Here is a 26003-nt window from a genome sequence, read left to right on the forward strand (position 1 = left end):
TCACCTCAAACTGTTAGATTCAATGTCTTACCCCTACACTTTCTGTCGCATTACTCTTGAGGCTTAGCAGTACAAAAGTGGGATTCATGGTGCTACAAAAAAACAGGAAAAACAAGAAAACTGCAGGGACGGCGCATGGAAAGGGAGAAAGAGAAAACGAGGTGAAGAGAGAAGGGACGCGAACTCCTCTCCGGGCCCAGAGGCCCCAGGACTTGGGATGCGACGTAAACACGACCCCGGAGCCTTTCTTCTGGCCTCGCCTAGCACTCACCATAGCCTCAGGATCTTAGCACAAGGAAACAGGTATCTTTGCAACAGGAAGGAACCGACACCAACGCCGGGTTACTCCGGCAACAAAGCCCCGCCTACCGCCGGACTCCAGCCGGGCCGCCAGTGGCCCGCCCCTTCGTCTCTATTGGCTAAGAGTAAACGCACCTCCGCCCACTCGGTCGACAGTACTGCCCCTTCACTCCGTCGCCTAGGGTGACGGAACACTGCCTACCTCTTTCCCCGATCGTCACTTCCGTTTGGTTGACAGGTGACCGGAAGTTGGAGCTACTACGTGGCTAAGGTCCAAATAATCTACATTTTTTAATAGGAGTTTATCCAGTTTCCACTTACTGAAGTCTTACACCAGATGTTTTATGTTGCTTAAGTTTAAATGCATCGCAGAGTGAGTTGACATTTTTCTTTTGGAAAATTTTCCGGAAACGAAACCCTGAGTAATCGGAAGTGATTATTTGTGAACCAGAAGCTTGATGTCACCAAGGCCTGGGCGGATCGGCTTCAGAATGCTAGAGGAGTGCCTGACGTTAAACCAGTGAGATCTGGACGAAGATTCTGTCAAGTGAGGCCCCCTGCAATAGGAAGAGTAAGAATCTGAGAGGTAAGTCCCAGAACGGACCTGTGTAACTAAGAGGGAATTTTGGAAAGGGACGGCGGTACGAGTTGAAGTTTTGGTGTTGAGCCGCTTTGGATTTAGGGAAAGGTTGCCTGTTGTTCCAGAAAGGCTTGTACCGCCTTTAAGGCCATCCATACATTTCTGAAAGCATATACTATGCCATTTTAATTTTATTACCAAGAAGTGCAAATTAAGTTATGAATTTTTTTTTGTCGCTTGTCAGACATCTGAAGAGAAGCTCCTCTATGACCTATTTAATGAACAGTGGGTGGTGGTGGTGGTGTTAGAAGCTCTAACAACTAACACTAACACTAAGCTCTAACACTAAGTTGTTAGTCGTGTCCAACTCTTTGCGATCCTATGGACTATAGCCCGCAGGCTCTTCTGTCCATGGCATTCTCCAGGCGAGAATACTGCCATTCCCTTCTCCAGGATTTAGTGAACAAACTAGTGTCAGTGATGTCTCGTGAGGACTTAATTAGTTTAACTGCTTTTAATTTCCTGGTGTCCATCAGTGATACAAAAGCCCCTTATTAACTACAGTACTATTTCTGAGCTAAATTTAAGGGCCTACATCTGATAATTTAGAGTCTACTAGTGGTAATTTAGAGTATACAGTGAAATTTGAAAGTAAGCTACCCCTGATTTTTTTAAGATATTTGGTAGTCATAACTATATTACCTTGCGAAAGGGGCTTTAAGGGGCACTTCCAAATGCAAGTTTACTAAATGCAGAAGCAAGTAGAATATCATAATATTAAAATTACAGGGACTTGGTGAATATATTTATATGATACTGTTTTAATTCTTTCATTATATACATTTTTAGGTTTTTCAGTAGAAGTCTTGGGGTACATTTTCATTGGTGAAAAACAATGACTACTCTTGAAAGCTTAGAAACCAAAGGTAAGTATTCTTCTTTTTGTGATAATTGTTTTTAAAACATGAAATTTATGACAATAGGATGAAGGAATGTTTGAGCCAGGGAACCAAACCCCAAAGAGCCCTTGGGAATCATCTGTGCTTCATTATCTCTTCATGTTTGTTTTTTAATACAGTGTTTACACTTCAGTACTTAAGATATATGTCTGAATATTAACATTGTTTGGTAGTATTTACTAGATGGCTACTGGTGTTAAACAGTAGTGAGAGCAAATTTTTACAGCTATGTTCTCTGTCCACTAGAAGATCAAGATTTAAGTAAATAAAAGCATACCTTTTTAAAGATTTAGGTAGATAGACAAACAACTGGCAGATATAGAATACCTTTTTCTTACTGCATTGGTTAGGGCTACTGAAAGAAAGTATCACAAACTGGTGACTTAAACAACAGAAAATTATTGTCTCACAATTTTGGAGTCTAGTAGCCCAAGATCCGGGCTTCCGTGGTAGCTCAGCTGGTAAAGAATCGCCTGCAATGCAGGAGACCCCAGTTTGATTCCTGGGTTGGGAAGATCCCCTGGAGAAGGGATAGGCTACCCATTCCAGTATTCTCATGTTTCCCTGGTGGCTCAGATGGTGAAGAATCTGCCCACAATGCAGGAGACCTGGATTCGATCCCTGGGTTGGGAAGATCCCCTGAAGGAGGGCATGGCAACCACTCCAGTATTCTTGCCTGGAGAATCCCTATGGACAGAGGAGTCTGGTGGGCTACAGTCCATGGGGTCGAAAAGAGTCGGAAACAGCTGAGCGACTAAGCACAGCACAACACAGTCCAAGATCATGGGCTTCTCTGGTGGCTCAGTGGTATAGAATCTGCCTGCCAGTGCAGGAGACTCAGGTTTGATCCCTGGGTTGAGAAGATTCCCCTGAAGTGGGAAAAGGCAACTCACACATATTCTTTCCTGGAGAATCCCATGGACAGAGGAGCCTGACGGGCTACAATCTGTGGGGTCACCAAAGAGTTGGACATGATTTAGTGACTAAGCATCAACAACAAAGTCCAAGACGAGTATGTTGGCAGAGCCATGCTACCTCTGCAGGCAGTAGAGAAGGATCTGTTCCAGTCCTCTCTCCTAATTTCTGGTGGCTTGCTGGGAATTTCTTGTAGTTCATATCTTATAGACACATCACCATGATCTCTGCATTTTTGTTCAGTGGCCTTTTCCCTGTGTGTGTGTGTGTGTGTGTCTCTGTGTCCAAATTTATCCTTTTTTATAAGGACATCAGTCATATTGGATTAGAAATGCACACTACTCCAATATGATCTCATCTTAACTAACTACATCTGCAAAGACTCTATTTCCAAATAAGGTCACATTCTGAGGTATGGACAACATTATGAATATTTGGGGTGGGACACAATTCAACTCAGAATACTTGCTAACTAAAATAGTTAACTTATTAGTCCTGCTTTGCTTGTCCTTTGTAGAGCATTTCATGCTATTACTCATTCCCACTGTTTGAAATTCTTTCTATGATTTCCATGAGTTCATCTTATTTTCCATCTACTCTGTGGCCCTTCACTGCCCAATGCAGTAGCGACATGTGACTATTTGAGTTTAATAATATTTTCTTAAAAATTAAAAAATTTTTACGTTTTCGGGTTTTTTTTCAGGTTTTCAGTCACATTGGCCACATTTAAGTGCTCAGTAGTCACATGTGACTGGTGGCTATTGTATTAGAAAGCGCAGATATAGAACATTTTCATCACTGTAGGAAGTCTTGTTGGACACCACTGCTCTAGCTATAGTTTTTTGTTTTGTTTTGTTTTTTGGCTGTGTTGGGTCTTCATTGCTTTGCATCAGCTTTCTCTAGTTGGAGCAAGCAGGGGCTACTCTTTGTTGCGGTGCAGGGGCTTCTCTTTACTGTGGCTTCTCTTGTTGTAGAGCATAGGTTCCAGGCACGCAGGCCTCAGGAGTTGTGGTGCTCAGGCTCACTAGTTGCCACCTGTGGGTTCTAGGGCATGCTGGCTCCAGAGCACAGGCTCAGTAGCCATGATGCACAGGCTTAGTTGCTCTGGGATGTGTGGAATCTTCCCAGACTGGGGATCCAACCCGTGTCCCCTGCTTTGACAGGCATATTCTTAGCACTGTGCCACCTCGTGTGGCCTATAGTTTCTTTTTAATCCTCCTCTTCTTTTAGTTTATCTTTTAAATATTAATGTTTCTGGGCCCTCTTTCTCTTCTACTTTCATTACTTTAATACTTATGACTTCCAAATCTATCTATAGCTTAGATCTCTTCTCTTGTGATTCAGACCCTTACAGTCTACTGTCTACTATCTTCATTTAGACATAGATAAGTCTTAGCATGTCCCAAAGTGAGCACCTCTTATTTCAGGTTATTCTTGGGTGGAGTGAGTTATGGAGAAACTCTTTTCTTTTTTTTGGGAGGGGGGTGGGCGGGGCAGGGTGGAGTGAGATGAGAAACTATTCTTTGGAAGTCAGTTTTGCAGCAAGCAGATCTCCAACAGCAAACTCGTTAAAGGGGGTTTAAATGTGTTTAGGAAGTGAAGATCATGCTAATAAATATTTAATTGAATCAATTCAGCTATGTGCAACAGCATTTCAGAGTCACCAGAGGCTTTTTATAGTATTAGAGTAAGCAAATTAGAAACTGAAATGAAAGTAATAAGCTGGCGATTAATGGGAAAAAGAGCAATTAAATCGTAACTAATATGAAAGCAGTTAATGTGATTCTTGGCAAAAAGAAAAGTTACATACAACATTATCATTAGTAATTAAAAGTCATTGCAAGGCCTCTGTGAAATTAAATTATTATTTGTTGTTACTTGTTTGTAATGAAGATTAGAGTTATAAAGCACTTTCACATACATTGTTTCAGTTGATCTTAATTTTACAGTGAAGTAGATAATTCAGCTATTAGTCCTAATCCTATGTAATATCATGATGACTGTTGTTAGTGAAGAAGAGTTACTTGTATCACGTGGCCTGAGAAAGGGTGAACTTACTTATCATGGTTGACGTTTGTTGGTTGCTTGCATTTCCTGTAACTGCCTCAGAAGAGGAGCAGGATTGGCTTAAGGAGACAGAACTTCCTCTCAGCGGACATTTGAGCAGTAGCCATCTTGAGAGGGATGTGTCCTTGCTGCTAGGGCTGTTATTGAAAGAGAAACATGCAGTAAATAGGAACAGCTAGAAAATTAGAATTCGAATTCAAAACTTTTTCAGAGAGCAAAGTTGAAATTGAAAGTAAAGGGATTAAAGTCAGACAGTTTAGTCTGACCTTCAAATAGGAAGGTCTGCGATGTTCAGATACTTTTAATTCCATAAATAGTCTAACTTTTAAGTCTAGGTCTGTAGAATAATAATTATTAGGTGAAAAAGGACTTCATGGGTAGATAAATTTGGGAAATGCTGGATTAGAGGAGAAATTATACTATAGGACCCCTCAGAGCCTTTAATATACTAATGTACATTGTGCAACTCCAAAGAGATATAGTATGCAGCACTGCCCACACTTATTTGACCAGGAAACTCTTTATTTGTGGGGCCTGTGACAAAAGGAATGGTTGGATTCCATGTCAGTACGTGTGGGCCTAACTCTTAAATTCACTGCCTATAGTATATTTTTCTAATTAAATGGTAACCAAACTTTATTAGGTGATATTGGTGACATTTAAAAGAATATTAATTTAAAATCACCAAGTGATGATCCCTAATAACTGTTTTATAGCTGAACTGTGTATGATCTGAAAAGTTTGTCAGATTATAAATGAGTAATTACTGATTTTGTGTAGTGGGAAAAAACTCAGCAATTTTTAAATAATTATTGGATGTTGAAATGAAATCTTCTAGGTGATGTGTTAATGTTAACATTGATGAACTTCAAAACACGTATTCACCTTTTCTGCACCAAATACCTTTAAGGTAAGCTGATGATACAAACATTAGAAGGCAGTCCCTTCCCTAAGGATCTCTCAGCAATTTCATCTATGGGAGAAAAATACTCTTGTGTTTGCATTATTCTGAAAGCACTGTAGGATATAGGGGTTGTGGGGGCCTGGGTGGGGGGGTGGGGGCGTGAGCAAGTTAAATGGTTTGCCCAAGGTCATATAATAAGTGGCAGTAGAGACTTAAGTTTTGACTCAGAGTCCAGTGTTCTTTCCCCTATAACGATCCGGCTGACTTTGAGTATCTGTCTTCAAAGATTTACAATTTTATGAAAAAAGGAGAAATGTCTTTTTAATAACAAACTATAAAGTGATGTTCTTTTGTTGCTGAAAACTTGGCCTCTGTTCACTGGTGCCGAATAGAAATGTGAAGACAGAGCTTTGGAGGAGGGGCAAAGAGTAGCTTTGTTATTGGGTTGGCCAAGAGGTTCATTTGGGTTTTCCCATAAGATGTTATAGAACCCAAGGGGCCTTTTGGGCAACCCAGTACTTTGCCAGGCAAAGGGGGCCACAGCAGGCTAACGCTGTCTAGACTGTCCCTTTCCTGAAGGATGGCAAGGGGTCTTACAGTTTCAGAGTGGAAAATAGGGCTGTAGATAAGGATCAGGGCTGATGTCCTCTTACATTCTTCTTTCCTCCTGGAGACATTAATTAAGATCATTAGGGCTGGCGTCAGGTGGTTCTAGAACTGATTCTGATGGTCCTCAAGGTTATCGTTGTATGACCTCCTTTCTGGAATGAAGAATGCTCACAAAGGACAGGAGCATTTTCTTGACATCAGATGCTTTCTAGACATCATGTGCTTAGTACAACTTTAGTGAGAGGGCAATCATTCTCAGGGTGCAATTAGGCAAGAAAGAGAGAGAGAACAAAACATCTGTAGGAGACAGGTTGAATGGACAGAAAGAATAAAGACTATAACATAATAATGTGGGTGTCTCAACTAGTTTCTGCTACAGCAAATTTGCCTCAGTATTTTAGAGCAAGTGTTGGCAAATTAGGGCTCTTAGGCCTTCTGAGAATATTTGCAATCAGTTTGATAATAGGGAACACTAACTTTGAATCCCACTTAAGCCAACTGTTATCCCAAATAAAAGGGCTTCCCAGATGCCTGCCAGTGCAGGAGATGCCAGAGCTGAGGGTTCGATCCCTAGGTCGGGGAGATGCCCTGGAGTAGGGCATGGCACATTCCAGTATTCTTGCCTGGAAAATACCATGGGCAGAGGAGCCTGATGGCTACAGTCCATGGGGCTGCAAAGAGTTGGACATGACTGAGCATGCTTGCAAACACACATCCCAAATAAAAAGAACTGTTCTTTTCATTATTAGATCTATATTACAAAAAAAAAAATCCACTTTTATTGTTATTATAATTTGAACTTCATCGTTAAAATTTTGTTTTTTCTCTTCATATATAAATGCCTATATAATATCCTTAATTTTGCCTCATGGTCCACAAACCCTAAAATATTTATTATCTGGCCCTCTATGGAAAAAATTTGCCAACCCCTACTGTAGAATATTTGTTCTTTCCCTGCATGTTACCAATGTGGGAGAAAGGCAGAAAGAATGAGCTGTAAACCTTAGATATGTTTTCATTCTTTGATAAGTGATCACAAGTAGAAATTAATATTGATGAATAATTGAAGGATTGTTTTGTTGGTTCCCTTCAAAGAATGGAAAGGGGTTGATATTTTACTCAAACATTGCTCATATTACAGAGCTTGTACAGAAGGTCATTGTCCGGCCACCAGACCAAAGGTAATTGCTCTTGAATATGCCCCGGGTTGGGCCTAGTGCATATGTAATAAAGACTTCTATGTGCGTCACAGAAAAGCAGAACTATGAAAGTAAGTTACCAGGTGAGAAAACATAAAGCCTTGGCTCCCAACCCGTCTCCTTGCCTGTGCACATTAGCTGGAAGTATAGATGTTACAAAGAGGGAGCGGCCAGGTAATACACAGTACAGCTTTGGTTCCCGCAAATGCTTGAGTAAGTAGAACAGCTTCAACAAAGTTAAGTGTAAACTGAGTTTGAACAAAGGTGATTAATTTCTTGACTGGAGTTTTATAACAGATTTTGTTTGAAAAGAGATTTCTATTAAGTACCCATTAATGTTTCTTTGCCTTTTAAATTTAGTATTAACCATTTTATGGTTTGTTCTTGAATCTTCAGTACCTAAAATTCCAACTCAACAATGTTATGACTTACTTAAAAATCATATTTAATTTTATTTCTTCAGGTTCAGTGGGCCTGAATGGTATAGCTCTAGTGTGTCTTTTTATGGTCTTTTAAATTATTAATCTGTAGTTAATTTGTGGTTCTACATTACTTCTTAAATGCCGGAATGTCTGAGTGGCAAGATTAAATTTGCATTAGGTACACTTAGACAAACTTAAAACCAGATTTTGAGAGCATGGGAATAGACCTTTATTTTTAAAAAAGTTCATTTTTGGGAATTGTCCTCCATGCTAATGTGCATGAATTAACTACAAAACCCTTTCGCTTTCTGAAGTATTCCTTTTTTCATCTTTTTGAAAGTAGAATCAGTCCTAAAGTCCAAGTTTCTTAGTTAACACTTAATACAGAAATGACAAATACTTTATTCTACTATAAAATATTTTATTAAATAGAACACCTTAATTATAGCTCAGATGTCATTCTACCTCTTGTCTAATGAACATAACTTGAGATTCCCTGTCCATTACTACATACTTACAAAAAACTCTACAAAAATCTGTTAAATGAAAAAATAGTTCTGGAGTATGGTGATATAACTTTGTAGCACTTTAGCGTAAGAGAATAAAAAGCAGAATTATGTTTTATCATATTAATTAGCTTTCTCTCCCCTTAATGATAAACTCTGAAGTTTATCATTATCACCACTATTACATGTGCTCATCCTTTTCCCCTTGTTACCATGCATTAATTGTTCCTCAGATAGTCTTAGGTATAAGGCATTTTACCAAGAATACAACGGTAAACACAAGGCACATAGTCCCGACCCTCATGGAACTTACATCCCAGTGGAAGGCACAAACAGTGTATTTCTAATTACACTGAACAAAGCGTCAGTTAACCGTTTTGATAAATGGTAAAAAGAAAGGCATGGTCTTTGCTGTAGAAGCATATAATCTTGGAAGACTAGAGAAAGGCTTCCCTTCAGAAAGTTTGAACTGAGATTTGAAAGGTCAGTAGGGAGGAGGAAGTTAGGAAGAATATTCCAATAAGAAATGTTTGCAGAGGAAGAGGAAGGTGTCTGCTCCTATTGAGACACTAAAAGAAAACAAATAAGGCTGGAACTTAGGATCTGAGGGAGTGAACAGCATAAAGTTGAGACCCAGGAGATGTGCCAGGGGACTAGATCACCGAGGGCCAGGTAGGCCATGGTGAGGATTTTGGTTTTTATTATGAGAGTGATGGGAAATCATTCAAGGGTCCAATGCAGATAAGATCTGCAGTTTTTTTTTAAGCTTGCTATAACTGTTATATAAATTCTGTGGGCTTTTGCAACCTAATAGGGCTGTTAAGAGAGGCAACAAGTTTAGGCTGATAAGGTGCAATAGTTTTGGTTTGTGGGAAGACCCAAAAATCTGCCTGCAATGCAGGATACCCGGGTTCAATCCCTGGGTCCGGAAGATCCTCTGGAGAAGGGAATGGCTACTCACTCCAGTATTCTTGCCTTGAGAATTTCATGGACAGAGGAGCCTAGTGAGGTACAGTCCATGGGATCACAGAGTTGGACATGACCAAGGGACTAATACACTTTCCCAGACCAATTAACATCTTAGCTCTGAATTCATATTTGGACTGAAATCCTAGTTTGACACTGATGATTTAGACAAGCTATTTAACCTTTCGTTGGTTCTATTTCTGTCTGCAAAATGGGTACTGTTGTGCTAAGTCATGAGACTTGTAAAACCAAAATGATACTGATGCATCTGAAGGACTTAGTAGAACTGAGTTCTTGGCACATAGTAAAGTGAATAAAAGCTAATTGTCATTACCATTCCTAGGTTTTGGCCTCCATTTTCTAAAATGTATTCTGGACTTGTAAAATGGCAAGGAATCTCACTTGTTGCTCACAGGAATGTTAGTGAATTTACTAATTCAGGAATTCCATGTCAGTTAGGTGTCATTCCAGCCATCTCTTCGAGGCTTCCAACATTTCCTATCCTCACAGATCCTCAATTCTTTCTAAGCTCTAAACCACTTATTTCCTTGAATCAATTAGTGAAATTAGCCCTTTCTTAGAGAAAGGTGACTCCGTGAAACTTCTTACACTGCTTAATTTTAGATAAAGTAAAACAGAAAAGAAACAAACTATTTGTTCTTTGACTGGAGCAATGGTAGTATAGTAATGAGCATAGCTGCCTTCCAAAGGTTATCTGAACTAAGGATGACTAGTCAGGTTTTGGAGAAGGACATGGCAACCCACTCCAGTACTCCTGCCTGGAAAATCCCATGGACAGAGGGGCCGGTAGGCTACAGTGCATGGGGTCACAAAGAGTTGGACATGACTGAGCGACTTCACTTTCACTTTTCACTTTCATGCATTGGAGAGGAAATGGCAACCCACCCCAGTGTTCTTGCCTGGAGAATCCCAGGGACGGGGAGCCTGGTGGGCTGCCGTCTATGGGGTCGCACAGAGTCGGACACGACTGACGCGACTTAGCAGCAGCAGCAGCAGCAGTCAGGTTTGGCTTATATGCAGGGAGATAATTTATTTCAATTGAGCAAATTAGTAGACATGTACATGATTGTATTAAGTGTTTCAGAGGAAGGGGGATGGGAGCTATCATTTATCTGCATTTACTTCTGTGCAAGACATTTCTACACTGGAAGGGGCAGTGTGTACAGTAGTCAAGGCCTTAATTTTTGGGACCAGGCTACCTATAATTAAATTCTGCATTGTCTACTTGGAAAAGACCCTGATGCTGGGAAGGACTGAAGGCAAAAGGAGAAGAGGGCAGCAGAGGATGAGATGGTTGGATAGCATCACTGACTGAATGGACATGAGTTTGAGCAAACTCCAGGAGATAGTGAAGGACAGGGAAGCCTGGCATGCTGCAGTCCATGGGGTCACAAAGAATCAGACATGACTGAGCGACTGAATAACAACGACAACAATATCCTCTACTTACTAGCTGGGTGGTGTGACTGTGGGCAAGTTCCTGGACCTCTTTGTGCCTCATTTTCTTCATCTGTAAAGGAGAGCTAATTACACCTACCTCAAAGGGAGATTTTAAGAATAAATTACTTAATGCAAAGTATTTAGAATAGTGTTTGGCATGTGCTAAGTCTTTATAAATGTTGGTTATTTGTTACTTACCATTCTTTCGTTGAAGACACAGGTAACCCTAGATGTATTGTTAAATCTATTTCATGGAGGCTAAAACTGAAGCTCAGATAATTTGCAGGGTTTTGTACAGGATCATACAGGAAGCAGTGGTGGAAATAGGACTAAGAACCAGCTCTGGCGAATCCCAGAGTCCATGGCATTTCTATAATGTCCTGCTCCTTCCATTTGTTTAGGGCCTGGTGCCTGGCCACAGAGTGTTTATCAGATTTATTGGGAAAGTGAGATTTAGCATATAATAAAACCCATAAATGATAATTATGGATCATGATTAAGATTCACACTGAGTGTTGAGATAGTAAGTAGCGTAGGCATTCAGAGTGTAGGCTAAAAGTTGGGAAATGTTAATGCAGAGTAGAGTTTAAGCTGGCTTCTTAAAGGGATAAGTTAGAATCAGAGTAAGTGGTGGAAGAAGCCATCTAGAAGAATAAATAGCAGAAACAGACGCCTGATTAGAGGCCTACGAGAGTAGTCCAGGTGGATAGTTTGTGAAGCATTCTTTGCTAAGAGTTCACAAACAGGTGAGTCTGTTCTGAGATAAACACTTTCAAATAGGTATATACATAGCCTCCATTTATTTTTATATTTAACTAAGATTATTGAGTGTCCACAATGTGCCAGACATTTGATCTTACTACAGTCTTTCTTACCACAACCTTGTAGCATATTTATTACATATTTGTTACTGTCTCCACTTTTCAGATTAGGAACTTGAGATTCATACAGAGTTACATTATTTACCTAGGATTATACTAGGAAGTGGGCTTTCCCAGTGGCTCAGCAGTAAAGAATCTGCCTGCGATGCAGGAGACACAGGAAACATGGGTTCGATCCCTGGGTCAGGAAGGTCCCCTGGAGGAGGGCATGGCAGCCCACTCCAGTATTCTTGCCTGGAGAATCCCATGGACAGAGGAGTGTGGCGGGCTATAGTCCAGAGGGTCGCAAAGAGTTGGACACGACTGAATCGACAGCACAGCACAGCATACTAGGAAGTAGAAGTGGGAACCAAATACCTTGATTCCACATCTCTTGCAGTTCCTACCAAGAGAGAAACCATTTACTTAAGGAAGGTTTGAACCTATGAGACTTCGTTCATTCTTTGTTGACACAGGATTGTTTTGAAATTTAATTTTTATTCTAAAGTTTTTCTTTTTTTTTTCAATGCCAGGAATTCTGAATGTAGGGTAAAGTATATCTTGGCATTTTCCTGGCATTTCTTTACAGCAAATAGCTTGTTTTGTTTTCCATCCTACAGTCATCCTTACTCCATCCCCAATCCGAGGAGCGGGAGATGGAATGGAAACTGAGGAGCCACCTAAATCTATTGAAGTTACTCCTGGAATCCAACCTATAATACATCACAGCCTTCAGAGTCCACGAAAGAAAGCAGTCCCATCAGAGAGCCCAGGAGTTCTTCAGCTAGGGAAGATTCTGACTGAAAAAGCCGTGGAAGTCGAAGCTGTAAGAATATTAGTTCCCAAAGCTGCTATAACCCATAATATCCCCTACAAAAATGCAAAGGTTAAGTCTCTGGGACAGCACAAAGGAGAACTCCTTGGCCAGCCAGAGGGAGTCACAGAACCCAGAAAAGAACTGTCCGAGGTAAAGAATACGTTGGAAAAGCTCAAGAACTCTGAACGGAGGTTGCTACAGGACAAAGAAGGCCTTTCAAACCAGCTCAGAGTGCAGTCAGAGGTAAGAGCAGCCTCAACAGCGCTAATGACAGTGGCTCTTAACACCTGGGCCTTCGAAGCCTGCATGTTAGAATGCACATACACAGTGTTATAAATATAGAATAAAATGTATTTCTCTTAGAATGTCATTCATTATAACTTGACATTACTCCAAAAAGCTTCCTCTTAAATTTCTCATTCTCTTAGTGCCTCTACTAGAATTAGTTTATGTTGGGAACTTATATTCTAAACATGGTTGAAGATGACCTGTAAGGTACTTTGGACAATGTGAGGTACTTTGGACGTTGTGCAAGACCACCTATAAGTTATTAAGGAGGTTACAGCTAAGAACTCACAGGCCAGAGATTAACCAAATTGACTAGATAGTAATCCTTGCTTTAAGAATCCATAAATTCCAAGTATTTTTTCTATGTATAGATGATAATTAGAATAAAGAAGATTGTGGAATAAGTATTGGTATCTTCATTGTAAATTGGAAATTACCTATATTGCTTGATTTACTTTCTTTAAACTTTTGTTGTTCAGTCACTAAGCTATGTCCAACTCTTTGCAACCCCATGAACTGCAACACTCCAGGCTTCCCTGTCCTTCACTGTCTCCCGGAGTTTACTCAAACTCATGTCCATTGAGTTGGTGATGCCATCCAACCATCTCTTCCTCTGTCACCCCCTTCTCCTCCTGCCCTCAATCTTTCCCAGCATCAGGATGTTTTCCAATGAGTTGACTCTTCACATCAGGTGACTAACAGAGAAACAAAGTGAGGAGTGGTAAGGCAATATTTGCTAAAATGTAAAGTTTAAAGGCTATTAAAAAAAAGTTCATAGTCTTTAATCTTTACATCTTAGTAAATATTGCCTTACCACTGCCCACTTTGTTAGATTATACATCTTTCTACTAGATGTTAGTCTTTATAAGTGACACCATGGTTACTGATTCTTATCCAAATATTGTTTCTAATGTATTTAATAATATATTTTAAATAACTAATTTGAAATTACAAAACTAGTACATATTTATTTGTAAACATCTTGGAAAATACAGAAAAAAACAATGAAAATAGTATCACTTATAAATACCATCCAGCTATAAATGCATAATTATACATATTGAGTTCATTTTTGCCTTGTAATTTACTTTTTTTAGTTGTTAATATTTTCCCATGTCTCAAGATAATATTTTTCCATGTCTATTAAAATATCATCATTAATAGCAACAGTGTTTTTCAATGACTGTACCATATACCAGTACCTTTTATTGGACATTCGTTTTAATTTTGTTTCATTTTTTATAACAATGTGAAGAACATGATTATAGACATCTTGAATTGCTTTCTTTGCTTAAATTCTTAAAAATCCTATGGCACAAAGAAACCAATTTTTAAATGTTGAAAAAGATTTATAGAACACTGTCATACTTTTTAGCAAAATTTATTGGTTCAGTTTTTAATTTTTTGCCTTTAAATGTTGACAAGAGACAGTTTGTAATTTTTATGATAATGATTTGTACTCTTAAGAGGCTCAAATTATAACCACATGGACTATAGATTAATAGAGATATAGACGTGGTATGTATATATTATGAAACTTAACTTTTTGATATCACTTTTTGATATGTACTTGTAGTAATGGAGGTCCAAATTACATGAAGCAGTTTCTCTTCTGTTCATTTTGCTACATTGAACTCACTGGCATTACTTTGAGCTTGTGTTGGTCATGATTTCTTCCAGGTCAATCGTGAGTTAAAAAAGCTACTGGTGGCTTCTGTTGGGGATGACCTTCAGTATCACTTTGAACGTGTAGCCCGTGAGAAAAATCAGCTTATTTTAGAAAATGAAGCCCTGGGTCGAAATATCGCTCAGCTTTCCGAACAGTTAGAACGGATGTCGATACAATGTGATGTGTGGCGAAGTAAATTCCTCGCAAGCAGGTATTTTCTATTTTATTTCCTAGTTTTTGCTCTGCCAGATTTGTTGACCCTCCTAATGCAAAAAGAAAAAAATGGATTGTAGTGTGAAAATTTCTGACTGAGATTGTCAGATTACCTCATACATTATTTAAGAGGTAGACTCTCCCTTCTCCGGATGGGTCATACAATAAATAGTAATTCATTTCCTACTTTTTGCTCTGTCAGATTTGTTGACACTTCTAATGCAAAAAAAAAAAAAAACCTGGATTGTAGTGTGAAAATTTCTGACTGAGATTGTCAAATTAACTCATACATGATTTAAGAGATGGATTACATCTCCTCTGGATGTAATCTGCCTAAATGGAAAAGTGCTAGCATAAAGCTACTCCCTCATTCCAGAATTCTAAGTTACTCTTCTGTAGTGGAAATCACTCTGACTACAATGTTTAAGATCAAAACAAAACTAAACTCAGACAGCTAATAAATATTTAAATTTTTAAAAGAAGATTTTTCCCCACGTCCTCTCTAAAAACTCACATTATCATTGCCACTCCATAATGTCTTATTTTGTCTCTCAGACTCTGTTCTCATTGCTCATTTAACTACATCATTATAGAGCTTCCCAACCTTTTCTCTCCATGCACAAATAGAAAGCGATAATAATCTGCATGGTGTACTGGACGAGGCTACCTCTCCAGTAGAGGTGAGAACCTCAGGCCCATGAACACACTGGTAGTTGGGAAGGTCTCTTATATGTTACGATTTTCTATTCATCCCCTCCTTCCGACTTTGAGTTACTGGAGAACAGAATCTGGGTGTTATCCGTCTGGTGTATTTTCAGCATTTAGCTCAGTGCTTCACATATGTTTAATAACATTGATTAATAACATCATCTGGAGGTTTCTCACAAACACCAAAGGTTTCCAGGCTGTACCTTAAGAACCACTGATTGTAATGAATATATTTTTAGAAAATTATTTCTTCATGTCTTAATATCAGTGATACTTTCTAATAATTGATTACTCTGTTAAAATCCTTAATTTGTTTTCTAATTGTACTAATAAAGGATGTATTTGGAGAAATGAATTTACTGTTTATTGGCTTAGAATGAATAAGTTAATTTTTACTGAACAGCTTAAGAAGTAAATCGTGCATTTTACAGATTACTACAATATGTAACTTATTAAACATTCTGATCAATGTTAATAGTAATACTTTGGGGGCAATAATAGTGAAACCAAACTTTATTGATATTTTAGTTGATTTAATCTTTTAACGTCAGAACTGTTTTCATTTTAAGGAATTCAGTGGTTACTGTGGTCTGAGACTTTAATTTTAGGTGTAAGATTTTTCAACTGAATAAAAATACTTTAAAATTTTGCTTCAATTCTATCACTGGAGAATTGTTATATACATTTTGCTACATCCAATCAGAAAACATGAAGCTGTTTTTTTTTTTTTTAAACAAAAAAGGGAATGAAATGGCTCTGTGTATGCTAATATGAAAAAAATCATCAAGGTAAATTATTAGGTGAAAAAGTGAACTACAGAGAAGTTTGTATTAAATAATTCCTTTTTGTAAATAAAATTAATATATTTATTTCTATACATACTTTTATGCTTATGTATGTATAAGTTATTTTTTTCTAGAAAAATGTATTGGTTACTTTATTGATTACTGATTATAAGAGGAGGGGCCAGGCTGCTGGACAAGAAGACTTCGTTTTCCTTTTATACAAACCTCTCTATATTTAATGTTTTTCTAATGGCAAAAAGGTGATGAGTGGTAGAAAAATAACTTTTGTTTTTCCCTAAAATTTTCTCTATTTGAGAACAATGACAGGGAGGCCTGGCATGCTGTGGTTCATGGGGTCGCAAGGAGTCGGACACAACTGAGTGACTGAACTGAACTGAACTGAATGTTATTTTTCTTCCAAAACTTGATTAATCTAGAGTGAGACTGAAGTACATTCCAAAGTCACTAAACAGGAAAGTTAAAACACTGTTTTCTTTGTCATTTTGTAAACAGATATTTTAATTGAGTCCCTTTAATGAGGTCTAAGCTCATAAACATTTTAAATGTTATGAACTGTCATGTTGGAGAAGACTCTTGAGAGTCCCTTGGGCTGCAAGGAGATCCAACCAGTCCATCCTAAAGGAGATCAGTCCTAGGTGTTCATTGGAAGGACTGATGCTGAAGCTGAAACTCTAATACTTTGACCATCTGATGCGAAGAGCTGACTCATTGGAAAAGACCCTGATGCTGGGAAAGATTGAGGGCAGGAGGAGAAGGGGACAACAGAGGATGAGATGGTTGAATAGCATCACCGACTCAATGGACATGGGTTTGGGTGGACTCCAGGAGTTGGTGATGGACAGGGAGGCCTGGCATGCTGCCGTTCATGGGGTCACAGAGTCGAACACGACTGAGTGACTAAACTGACTGAACTGAAGTGAAGGTTTAAAAACTGAGAAGTAATTTGACAGTGTTAAATCTTTTTTCTAAGTTTTTAAAAATGACAGTGACAGAGGTAGGTATATTAACTTTTTAACACTGCCTGAGAATCTATATGTAAGATTTTGATCTTTTCCAGGGTTATGGCAGATGAGTTAACCAACTCCAGAGCAGTTCTGCAGCGTCAGAACCGTGATGCACAGAGCGCTATACAAGATCTCCTGAGTGAACGGGAACAGTTTCGTCAGGAAATGATTGCTACGCAGAAGTATGGCACTTGTTTACATTCTGAGCCCTTCTACTTTCTCCTGCAATTTTTGTTATTGTTATAGTTCTTTCATATTTCTACATTTATTAACTCACTGAGCATATACTTTGAGTAGCATTTTAAAATAGCAGCCCAGGGAAAGGAGGAAGAATGAAAAAAACAGAAGACATGTTCTTATATTCTTAGTGGGGGAGAGATTAGTTATATCTATAATGGAAAAAATTTTTGCATTTAAAAGTAGTTTTTGGTTACAGTTTTAGCAGTTTTGTATAGATTTTGGTAGAAGCCAAAAAGTGTACTGGTCTTTACTTTGGAGGGAGATCTTTTTGAGAACTGTTCTACAGTATGAGAGCTTACTTTCATGTCCATATGCACCAGAACTGTCAAAATTGAAAGTCTTCCTTAAAAAAACTTTATACTTTTATGTAATTGATTTCTTACAAATTAAATAAGTAAAAGTCAAGAGAAAATTATAGGGGACATTAGAAGAATGAAAACACAAATATATCAAAATATCAGATTTTGTGGGAGGCAACTAAAGCAGTGTAGAGGGAATTAATAAAGCTATAGCTTTAAATGCTTATTGTAGAAAAGGAAAGAAAGGGCTCATCAATAAACTAAGCTTCCTTTTTAAGAAATACAAAGAGTAAATTAAGCAGAAGGAAAGAAAAGATGAGAGCAGAAATAAATGAAATAGAAAACCAAACACTGGTTCTTTGAAAGGATAAATTTACAAAACCTCCAGGCAGTATAATCAGGGGAAAAAAAATAAAGATACACAGCATAAGAAGGAAAGGGGTACACTACAGAGTCTGTAGTCATAAGATAATAGGGGATGTTATGAACAACTCTTTTCCAATCAGTTCAACAGCTTACATAGACAATCTGCTTAAAAGACAGACTAAGAGAACACTCAAGAACAGATAACCTGAATAGCCCTGACCTATTAAAGCAATTTACTTTGTAGTTAAAATTCTTCTAATAAAGGAAATTCCAGTCCTACATGGATCAACTGGTAAATACTAACAAACATCTAAGGAAGAAATAAAACCAAATTTATACAAACTTTACTAGAAAATAAAAGAACAGTTCTACCTTATTTTATGAGGCCAACATCATCTTGATACCAAAACTATACAGAGGCATTACAAGAAAACTGCAGGCCAATATCTATCTATAATGAATATAGATGCAAAAATCCTTAATAGAATTTTAGTGATTCAAATCCAACAATATATAAAAAGCTTTATACATCATGGCCATGGAGGTTTTACCCCAAGAATTATAGGTTGGTTTATCATTTAAAAATCAACCAATAAAATACCAAAAAATTATTTTATAAATATATATATATATATATATATATGCGCACACACATAACACATATATATATACACACACACATATGCATACACACATATATATACACACATACCATATAAGCATCTCAATAAATGCACAAATTAAATAAGTAGTTCTATAATACTACCTGAGTATATTATATTTTACCTGTACTAAAATAAGAGAACCAAAAAGGTACTGTTTGTTGATTTCCAGATAACCGTAAAATCAGTTTAAGTGCTTTCTGTAATCTGACTTATTTTACCAGACTTCCTGGTTTATTGAACTCTTGAGAGAAAGAGGAGAAAGAAAGTATATGATTTCAGAAACATGTTTCTCAGCATTCTTGATTTTTATATTTTATCCTCTTACTAATGTTCAGTGCTGTGTGTTGCTGCAGGTTGCTGGAGGAGCTCTTGGTCTCTTTGCAGTGGGGAAGGGAGCAAACTTACTACCCTAGCGGGCAACCTCACAGCACAGCAGAACTAGCATTAACAAATCACAAGTTGGCAAAAGCAGTAAATTCTCATCTTCTGGGAAATGTTGGCACAAATGGTCAAAAAAAGGTTCCATCAACAGTTGAATTCTGCAGTACTCCAGCAGAAAAAATGGCTGAAACGGTAAAATATTTCTCTTTCGTGATCTGTAAAACCTCTAAGACTGTCCTCTTACATGTTATAAGGAAAAGTGCTTGGCACTGGGAGTTAGGAAATATGGAATCAAACTTGATTCTCATGCTAATGAGCTAGTGACCTTGGAGAAAATTATTTCATCCTCTGAGCTTAATTTTCTCAAACTCTATTACTATACTTTTGAGGAGAAAAAAGTGTAATTGTTTTTAAAGATGGCCATTCCTGTCTTAGTTCAGCTGCTTGCCCTATTGGTTTCTATACAACTCGTACCTCAGATTCAGTAGATGACGTTGGTTCCTCATTCACAGAAGAAAAAGAGGGTAGAGGCAGAAAACTCCCTCCAGGTCCCAGCTTGGTATCTCGAAGCCTAGCTTATGTGGCCTCCATCCTTACATATATTTCTGTTACTGGAAAAGGTGTCTCTTTGCCTCTCCAAAGCATAGCATATTCCCCCAGGCTTATCCCACCTCCCACTAACAGGTACTTCTGTTGACTCTTTCCTTTTGGTTTAAGAACATGTCCAAGTGTCTTCCATCTAAAAAGAAAACTCTTCCCTCTATCTTAAGTTCTCTACATATGGTCTTATCACCTTCCCTTCACAACCAAGAATCTGGAACAAGCAGTTCATATTTATTTCTACTTACATACTTCCCTTCCTCAACTCCTGCCATTGCTTTTCTCAGTAGACTTCCAGCTCCACTGTCCTCAAAAAGGACTCTCATAAAGGCCATGAATATTTAAGTACTTTGTCACATTTTATTTCAACTCCCTCAGTTTCTGAAGCTGTCATACTCTCCCAACTCTTTGCTACTTCTGTGACTGTTCGTTCTCAGTATTTGGTGGGGGGAGGGGAATCCTCTTCCTGTGCCCACTCTTGAGCCTTTACTCACGTAGCTAACTTTCTGTATCATCTCGGGACTATCATTAGCTAATCCCCATAGCTTTATGCTTGTGACTTCTTCAGCTGAGACTTTTTTTTTCTAGAATAAGACACATACCCAGCTGGACATCTCCATCAGCTCGTCCCATAGACAGCTAAAAATAGAACAACCTCTTGCTTTTGTATTTGTATTCCCATTCTAGAGGGGGAAAAAAAGTAAAAGAAAAATACCTGTTTCTTCTCCTGTATTTCCTAGCTTAGCGAACTGTACCCATTACATTGGATGTTTTGAAGATTCTATAAAATAATACATATAAAGCCTGTAGCCATTTCCCATATAGGTACAGTAATTTCTCAATAAATAGTGGCTATCATTTTTATTATTATATCCTTCATCCCCTAAACCTGTTGCTTTTATGAGTCCTGTCAGTTTCTTCTAATTTGTTGCCTCTCCCAAATTTAGACACCTGATTGCCAGGCTAGACAGTAGCATAGTCTCCTAACCAGTATCCCTCCCTTGCTTTTTTTACTTACCTCCAGGCCATCCTCTGCTGCCAGAGTGTTATTTCAAAAACGTCAATCCCATCATCTTGGTACTCGTGTTCGGAGGACTCCCAATCTCCCTCATTACTCAATCTGTGTTATTTCATCTTGTATAGAAGGCCTTTCATCAATCATTATTCCAGCTCCCCTTCCCTTGGATCATTTCCCAGGTGTGCCTACCCCCTGCACTTCACATCCCAGCTGTGTTAACCACTTTCATTCCACAGACGGGCCACTGTATCTCATGCCTCTGTACATACTTTCCCTCTGCCAAGATGGCCTCCCAACAATCTCTCTTCTTGCCCAACCACTGCACTGCTTTTAAGAATCAGCCTTCCCTGATTCCTTCAGGCAAACCTAGATTTTCCTTCCTCTAGGCTTCCATTTCATCTTGTACATAAATTTAGTATAGCTCTTTATCATGTTACATTGCAGTTTGAGTGTCTGCCTCCCAAACTGTAAGCTCTTTAAAGATAGGCATTGTGTTTCCTCAAGTCTGGCATAATCCTTTATACATAGTAGGTGTTCAGCTATTTACTGAATGAATTAGTCCCTGAAACTGAACGTTATCCAAAATTGTTTCTCCTTTTCTATTCTTTTTTGGCGGGGGGTTGGGGGGTGGGGTGGGGGGGGGGGGGTTGGATTGTGTTCCTTCCCACTCCGTTGCTGCCAGTAGCGTCTGGTATAATTAACTGCTTCTGATATTTTGAAACACTCTCTTCCCATGGCTGATGTAACCTTACACCCTCTGGACTTTTCTCTTTTCTCTGACCATTCTGTTTCACCATACAATGATGGGTAGCCTCAGGGCTTGGTCTTGGTTTACATCCACTCCTTCCAGTCCTTCATCCACCACATTGTCTCAGGGAACAAAACTGACAGTCCTCCTTCCTCAGTGTCTCTTAGACCCTTCAGCCACATTGCTTCAAGATCAACCTTTCTTAGCTGAATTATTGCATTAAACTTCCTTTCTCTCTTATTCCCATTGTCTGCTTTGGTTCCCACCCCTTCTCTCATCCACTAGCTTGGTACAGAGTGATATCTCTGAAAGGCACCCAGCTTAAAATCTTTATCACTTTCAGGCTAAAATTTGGAAACCTTTTATTCTCTTGGTATCTCAGTCTCCTTTAATGTATTCATTTGGCATTTTGTTTCTCTCTAAAGACACATAAGGTACTTACAAATATAGAGAATAGGGGTACCGTTCTTATTTCCCCTTCTCAGTTTATAAGCAGCTTTAAGATAAGCCCTTTATCTCTGTCCTTTAGCATCTAACCAAGCTCCATAAAAACAGAAGAATATCAAAAACTAAATTGAAGAAGCAATAATCCTGTAGAAAAACAGAGGTATGGAAATGGAATGGTAGTTCTTAAATGATGCCAGGACATTTTTTAATTAGCTGTGGCTCCTTGGGTACATTGGTAACTTAGAAGGAAAAAATCCTATTGGACAATATGAGAGCTAGGGAAACAGACATCTTGAGCCATTTCTGAAAGCTGTTTTGAATAAGCCTTACCTAGAAGAGAAAGCTCCTTTCCTCACTGCTTTTCCCAGTTCCTTTCTAATTCCGCAGCCAGTCTCCTTTGCACAGTAACTCATACTCATCATATCATGATGGTTGTCATTGTTTAGTTGCTAAGTTATGTTCAACTCTTTTGCGACCCTGTGGACTGTAGCTCCCAAGGCTCCTCTGTCCATGAGATTTCCCAGGCAAGAATACTGGAGTTGGTTGCCATTTCCTTCTTTAGGGGATCTTCCTGACCCAGGGATTAAACCCACATCTCCTGCATTATAGGCAGATTCTTTACTGCTAGGCCACCAGGGAAGCCCCATGATGATGGTTAGGAGAATATGAAAATGAGAAACAGGAGCTATGAGCCAGCCATGTTATCTTTGCCCTTAACCAGAGAATTTTTTCAAACCAAGATTTCCTCCAGTTGTGGGTCTCAGAAAATGAAATGGAATAGAAAATTCAGAGCAGAAGAATTGAGAGTGTATGATGTTCATGAATCCAAGAAACAAAAACATGATTGTTAGCATAAAATATTGCATGTAAATTAGAAAAAAAAGAAATGAAAAGCCATTGATTTGACAAATAAATGATCAAAAACTTTGAAATACATTTCAATGGAAGAATAAAGGTAGAATTCCAGTTTCAAAACAGTTCAATGAAGGCCTGAAGGAGAAAGGTAATAAGTATATTTTGATTAAGGATAAAGATGGGTATCACTTATGGTAAAATTGATATAACTGTATCAATTTATTTTCTTCTATGTTTTCATATATTTTCATCAATATGCATGAGAGCATTTCTTTATTTTTAAAAATTGGTAACCTAGGTAATATAACAACTAGACGTCATTGTTAAATTTAGAGCTTTTGAGAAAAAGCATAAGTTCTCGAGTCAAATTCATCATTCAGATCTTACTTTTTATGGTAGTTACATATTAATGAAATAGAACGTATGAGTAGTTACATATTAGTAAGCCAAGGACTTTTGTAGTCACTGCTGTGTATGTGACATTACCTTTTATTTTCCTTAGGTTCTACGCATTTTGGATCCAGTTACATGTACAGAAAGCTCACCTGATAATCCATTTTCTGAGTCTTCACCAGCCACCTTACTTGCTACAAAGAAAAATATTGGACGATTTCATCCCTATACAAGATATGAAAATATAACTTTCAATTGCTGCAATCACTGCCAGGGAGAACTTATTGCGCTTTAACAGTCAATATGGTGGAGGCACACTACAGGCACTTGCTTTTTACCCAAGAGTCATTATTATTTGGGAGCTGGGGGTCTTTGGATGCTAGAAGTATTATCACTTTCTATTTAAATAATATATATCCCCAAAGATGTTTCATGTACTGGACTCCAGATTACCCTTTAATAAATACCTCAGGGTAAAGAAAAAAAATGAAACTGTGTAGATATATATAAGTAGACAATACTTTCCAGGCATGTTAGGATGGTTTTCCTAAAGGACTAGATTCTATACCTTTCTTTCAGGCCCTAATTTATTATCTTGCTATATATTTTACATAAGATTGGCAGACTATAGCCTTGGGTCATATGCAGCCATACCCATTCATTTACTGTTGTCTGTGGTTCTGCTACAGCAGCAGAATTGAGTAGATACAACAGGGTTTATATAATTAGCAAAACCTAAAATATTTATTATCTGACTCTTTAGAGAAAAAGTTTTCTGACCCTCACTCTAACACAAAAGTAGCTGCAAGGGTTGGGGAAGGAATGGGGTAGGAGTCCTTTCTCTTTTTGGTGATTTTGGAGAAGAGTACAAAAGAGTCTTACAGAAATAACATAGGTGGAGGAACTATTTTAAAAATAAATGCTAAATGTTAAAAAAAAATTTAAATATTTTACAGCCACATTAACAAATGCTTGAGCAAAATCGTTGTTCTTATTTTGGTTTTATGCAGGGGATTCTGTATTTTAAATGGATTTAACTGATCTACAGAAGAAACAACTATTGAGCTCAGTTTGGCAATTGCAGCACAATAGGAATATCCAATTTGGTACTTATGAAATATGGCAGAGAAAGTAAGATCTTTGGAGAACATCACTCAAGCTCAAAAATGCAATGTATCAATTGATTTTTATTATGTAACGAGTTATTATTTATTTATGATGGGCCATCATAAAACACCTTTTTAGAGGCCTATAAAAACGTCCACAAAAATGTTTATAACAAATTACCCTAATTGGTTTCTTTACCTATCAGTCAAGAAATCCTCAAAAGACAAATCTGATCAAGTAACAATATATTTTAATGTCAACTTAATGATTTTTTTTTTCGGTCTGATTCATCTGAGTTGTAGTTTCAAGTGGGTGGCAATAAATTTCTTTACCTGCTTTAGTTTAAATATTGATTTTTTTCCCCTCCAGAATAATGTGCTTCAATTCAAGTCTTCATCTAGCTTATACTATTTACAACTTATTCTTCAGTCTTTCTTTTAAGTTTACAGAGCATAAAACTTAGACAAAAACATAGAGGAAAAGCTTCATGACAGTGGATTTGGCAATGATTTCTTGGCTATGACACCAGAAGTACAGGCAACAAAAGAAAAAAACGGATGAATTAAACCTCATCAAAATTAAAAACTTTCTGCATAGCAAAAGAAACACTCAACAAAATGAAAAGGGATCCTGCAAAATGAAGGAAAATATTCACAAGTCATGTATTAAGGGTCTACTGATGAGACTAAATGAAGGGCTGCAAATCAACAACCGAAAAAAAAAAAAAAATCCAGTTTAAAAAAAATGGGCAAAGTAATAGACATTTCTCCAAAAGAGATATACAAATGGCCAATAAGCACATCAAAAGATGCTCAGCATCACTAATTATTAAGTAAATTCAAACTGCTATCACTTCACAACAGAATGGCTACTACCAATAAAGCAAAATAACAAGTGTTGGCAAAGATGTGGAGAAACTGGAACCCTTGTGCATTGCTGGTGGGTATGCATACAACTGCCGTATGATCCAGCAATTCCACCTCGAGGTAGATACCCAGAAGAATTGAAAGCAGGGACTCAAAAGGATATTTGTATATCAATGTTCATAGCAGCATTATTCACAATAGCCAACAAATAGAAACACGTGTCCTTTGATGGATGAATACATAAACAAAATGTGGTATATCCATGCAATGGAATATTATTCAGCTTAGAAGGAGTAAATTCTGATGCTACAGCATAGATGAACCTTTAAAACTCCATATTGAGATCCAACACAGAAGGACAAATAATGTATGATTCTACTTACATGAGGTACCTGAAATGATTAATAGAAATAGCAAGTAGAATAGTGGTTACCTAGGGTTAAGGGAAAGCAGAATGGAGAGCTGTTGTTTGTCAGGTACAGAGTTTCAGTTTGGGAGGATGAAAAATGGAGAACACAAAGGGGTACTGGTTGAACAACATATGAATGTACTTAATGACACTGAATTATACATTTTTTAAAATGGTCAAATGATAAATCTTAGGTTATATATATTTTACCACAATAAAAAAAAAAATTTTATACATATACTCTTGTAACCACAAACGAGTGGCACACTATGCAACTATTGGTTAATAAGTGTCAGTAATAATAACAATAGCTCGATAACAAGTTACTCGAGCTAAACAAAGAAAGAAAAAAAAAC

General features: G+C 37.9%; 2 protein-coding genes across 3 annotated transcripts in view; one reads left to right on the plus strand and one right to left on the minus strand.

The window, feature by feature from the left end:
• The window catches only part of NME7 (NME/NM23 family member 7), a 226486-nt gene extending 226104 nt beyond the window's left edge, over positions 1–382 (minus strand). The window contains exon 1 of one of the 2 annotated variants that reach the window (XM_061160272.1): positions 272–382. In XM_061160272.1, coding sequence (XP_061016255.1) covers positions 272–274 — 3 coding nt within the window. In that variant the 5' untranslated portion in view covers positions 275–382. The remainder of the gene's footprint in view (positions 1–271) is intronic. The other variant, XM_061160273.1, reaches the window with a different exon arrangement.
• A 161-nt stretch (positions 383–543) lies between these two features.
• BLZF1 (basic leucine zipper nuclear factor 1) lies at positions 544–24719 on the plus strand. Its single transcript, XM_061160276.1, has 7 exons — positions 544–886; positions 1730–1806; positions 12369–12808; positions 14534–14733; positions 17307–17435; positions 19177–19396; positions 23375–24719. Exons 2-7 carry the CDS (start codon positions 1776–1778, stop codon positions 23558–23560), a joined length of 1206 nt encoding a protein of 401 aa, XP_061016259.1. The 5' UTR covers positions 544–886; positions 1730–1775; the 3' UTR covers positions 23561–24719.
• The last annotated feature ends 1284 nt before the right edge of the window (positions 24720–26003 follow it).

This window comes from Dama dama, chromosome 14 (assembly GCF_033118175.1).
Source record: "Dama dama isolate Ldn47 chromosome 14, ASM3311817v1, whole genome shotgun sequence".
Classification (NCBI taxonomy): Eukaryota; Metazoa; Chordata; class Mammalia; order Artiodactyla; family Cervidae; genus Dama; species Dama dama.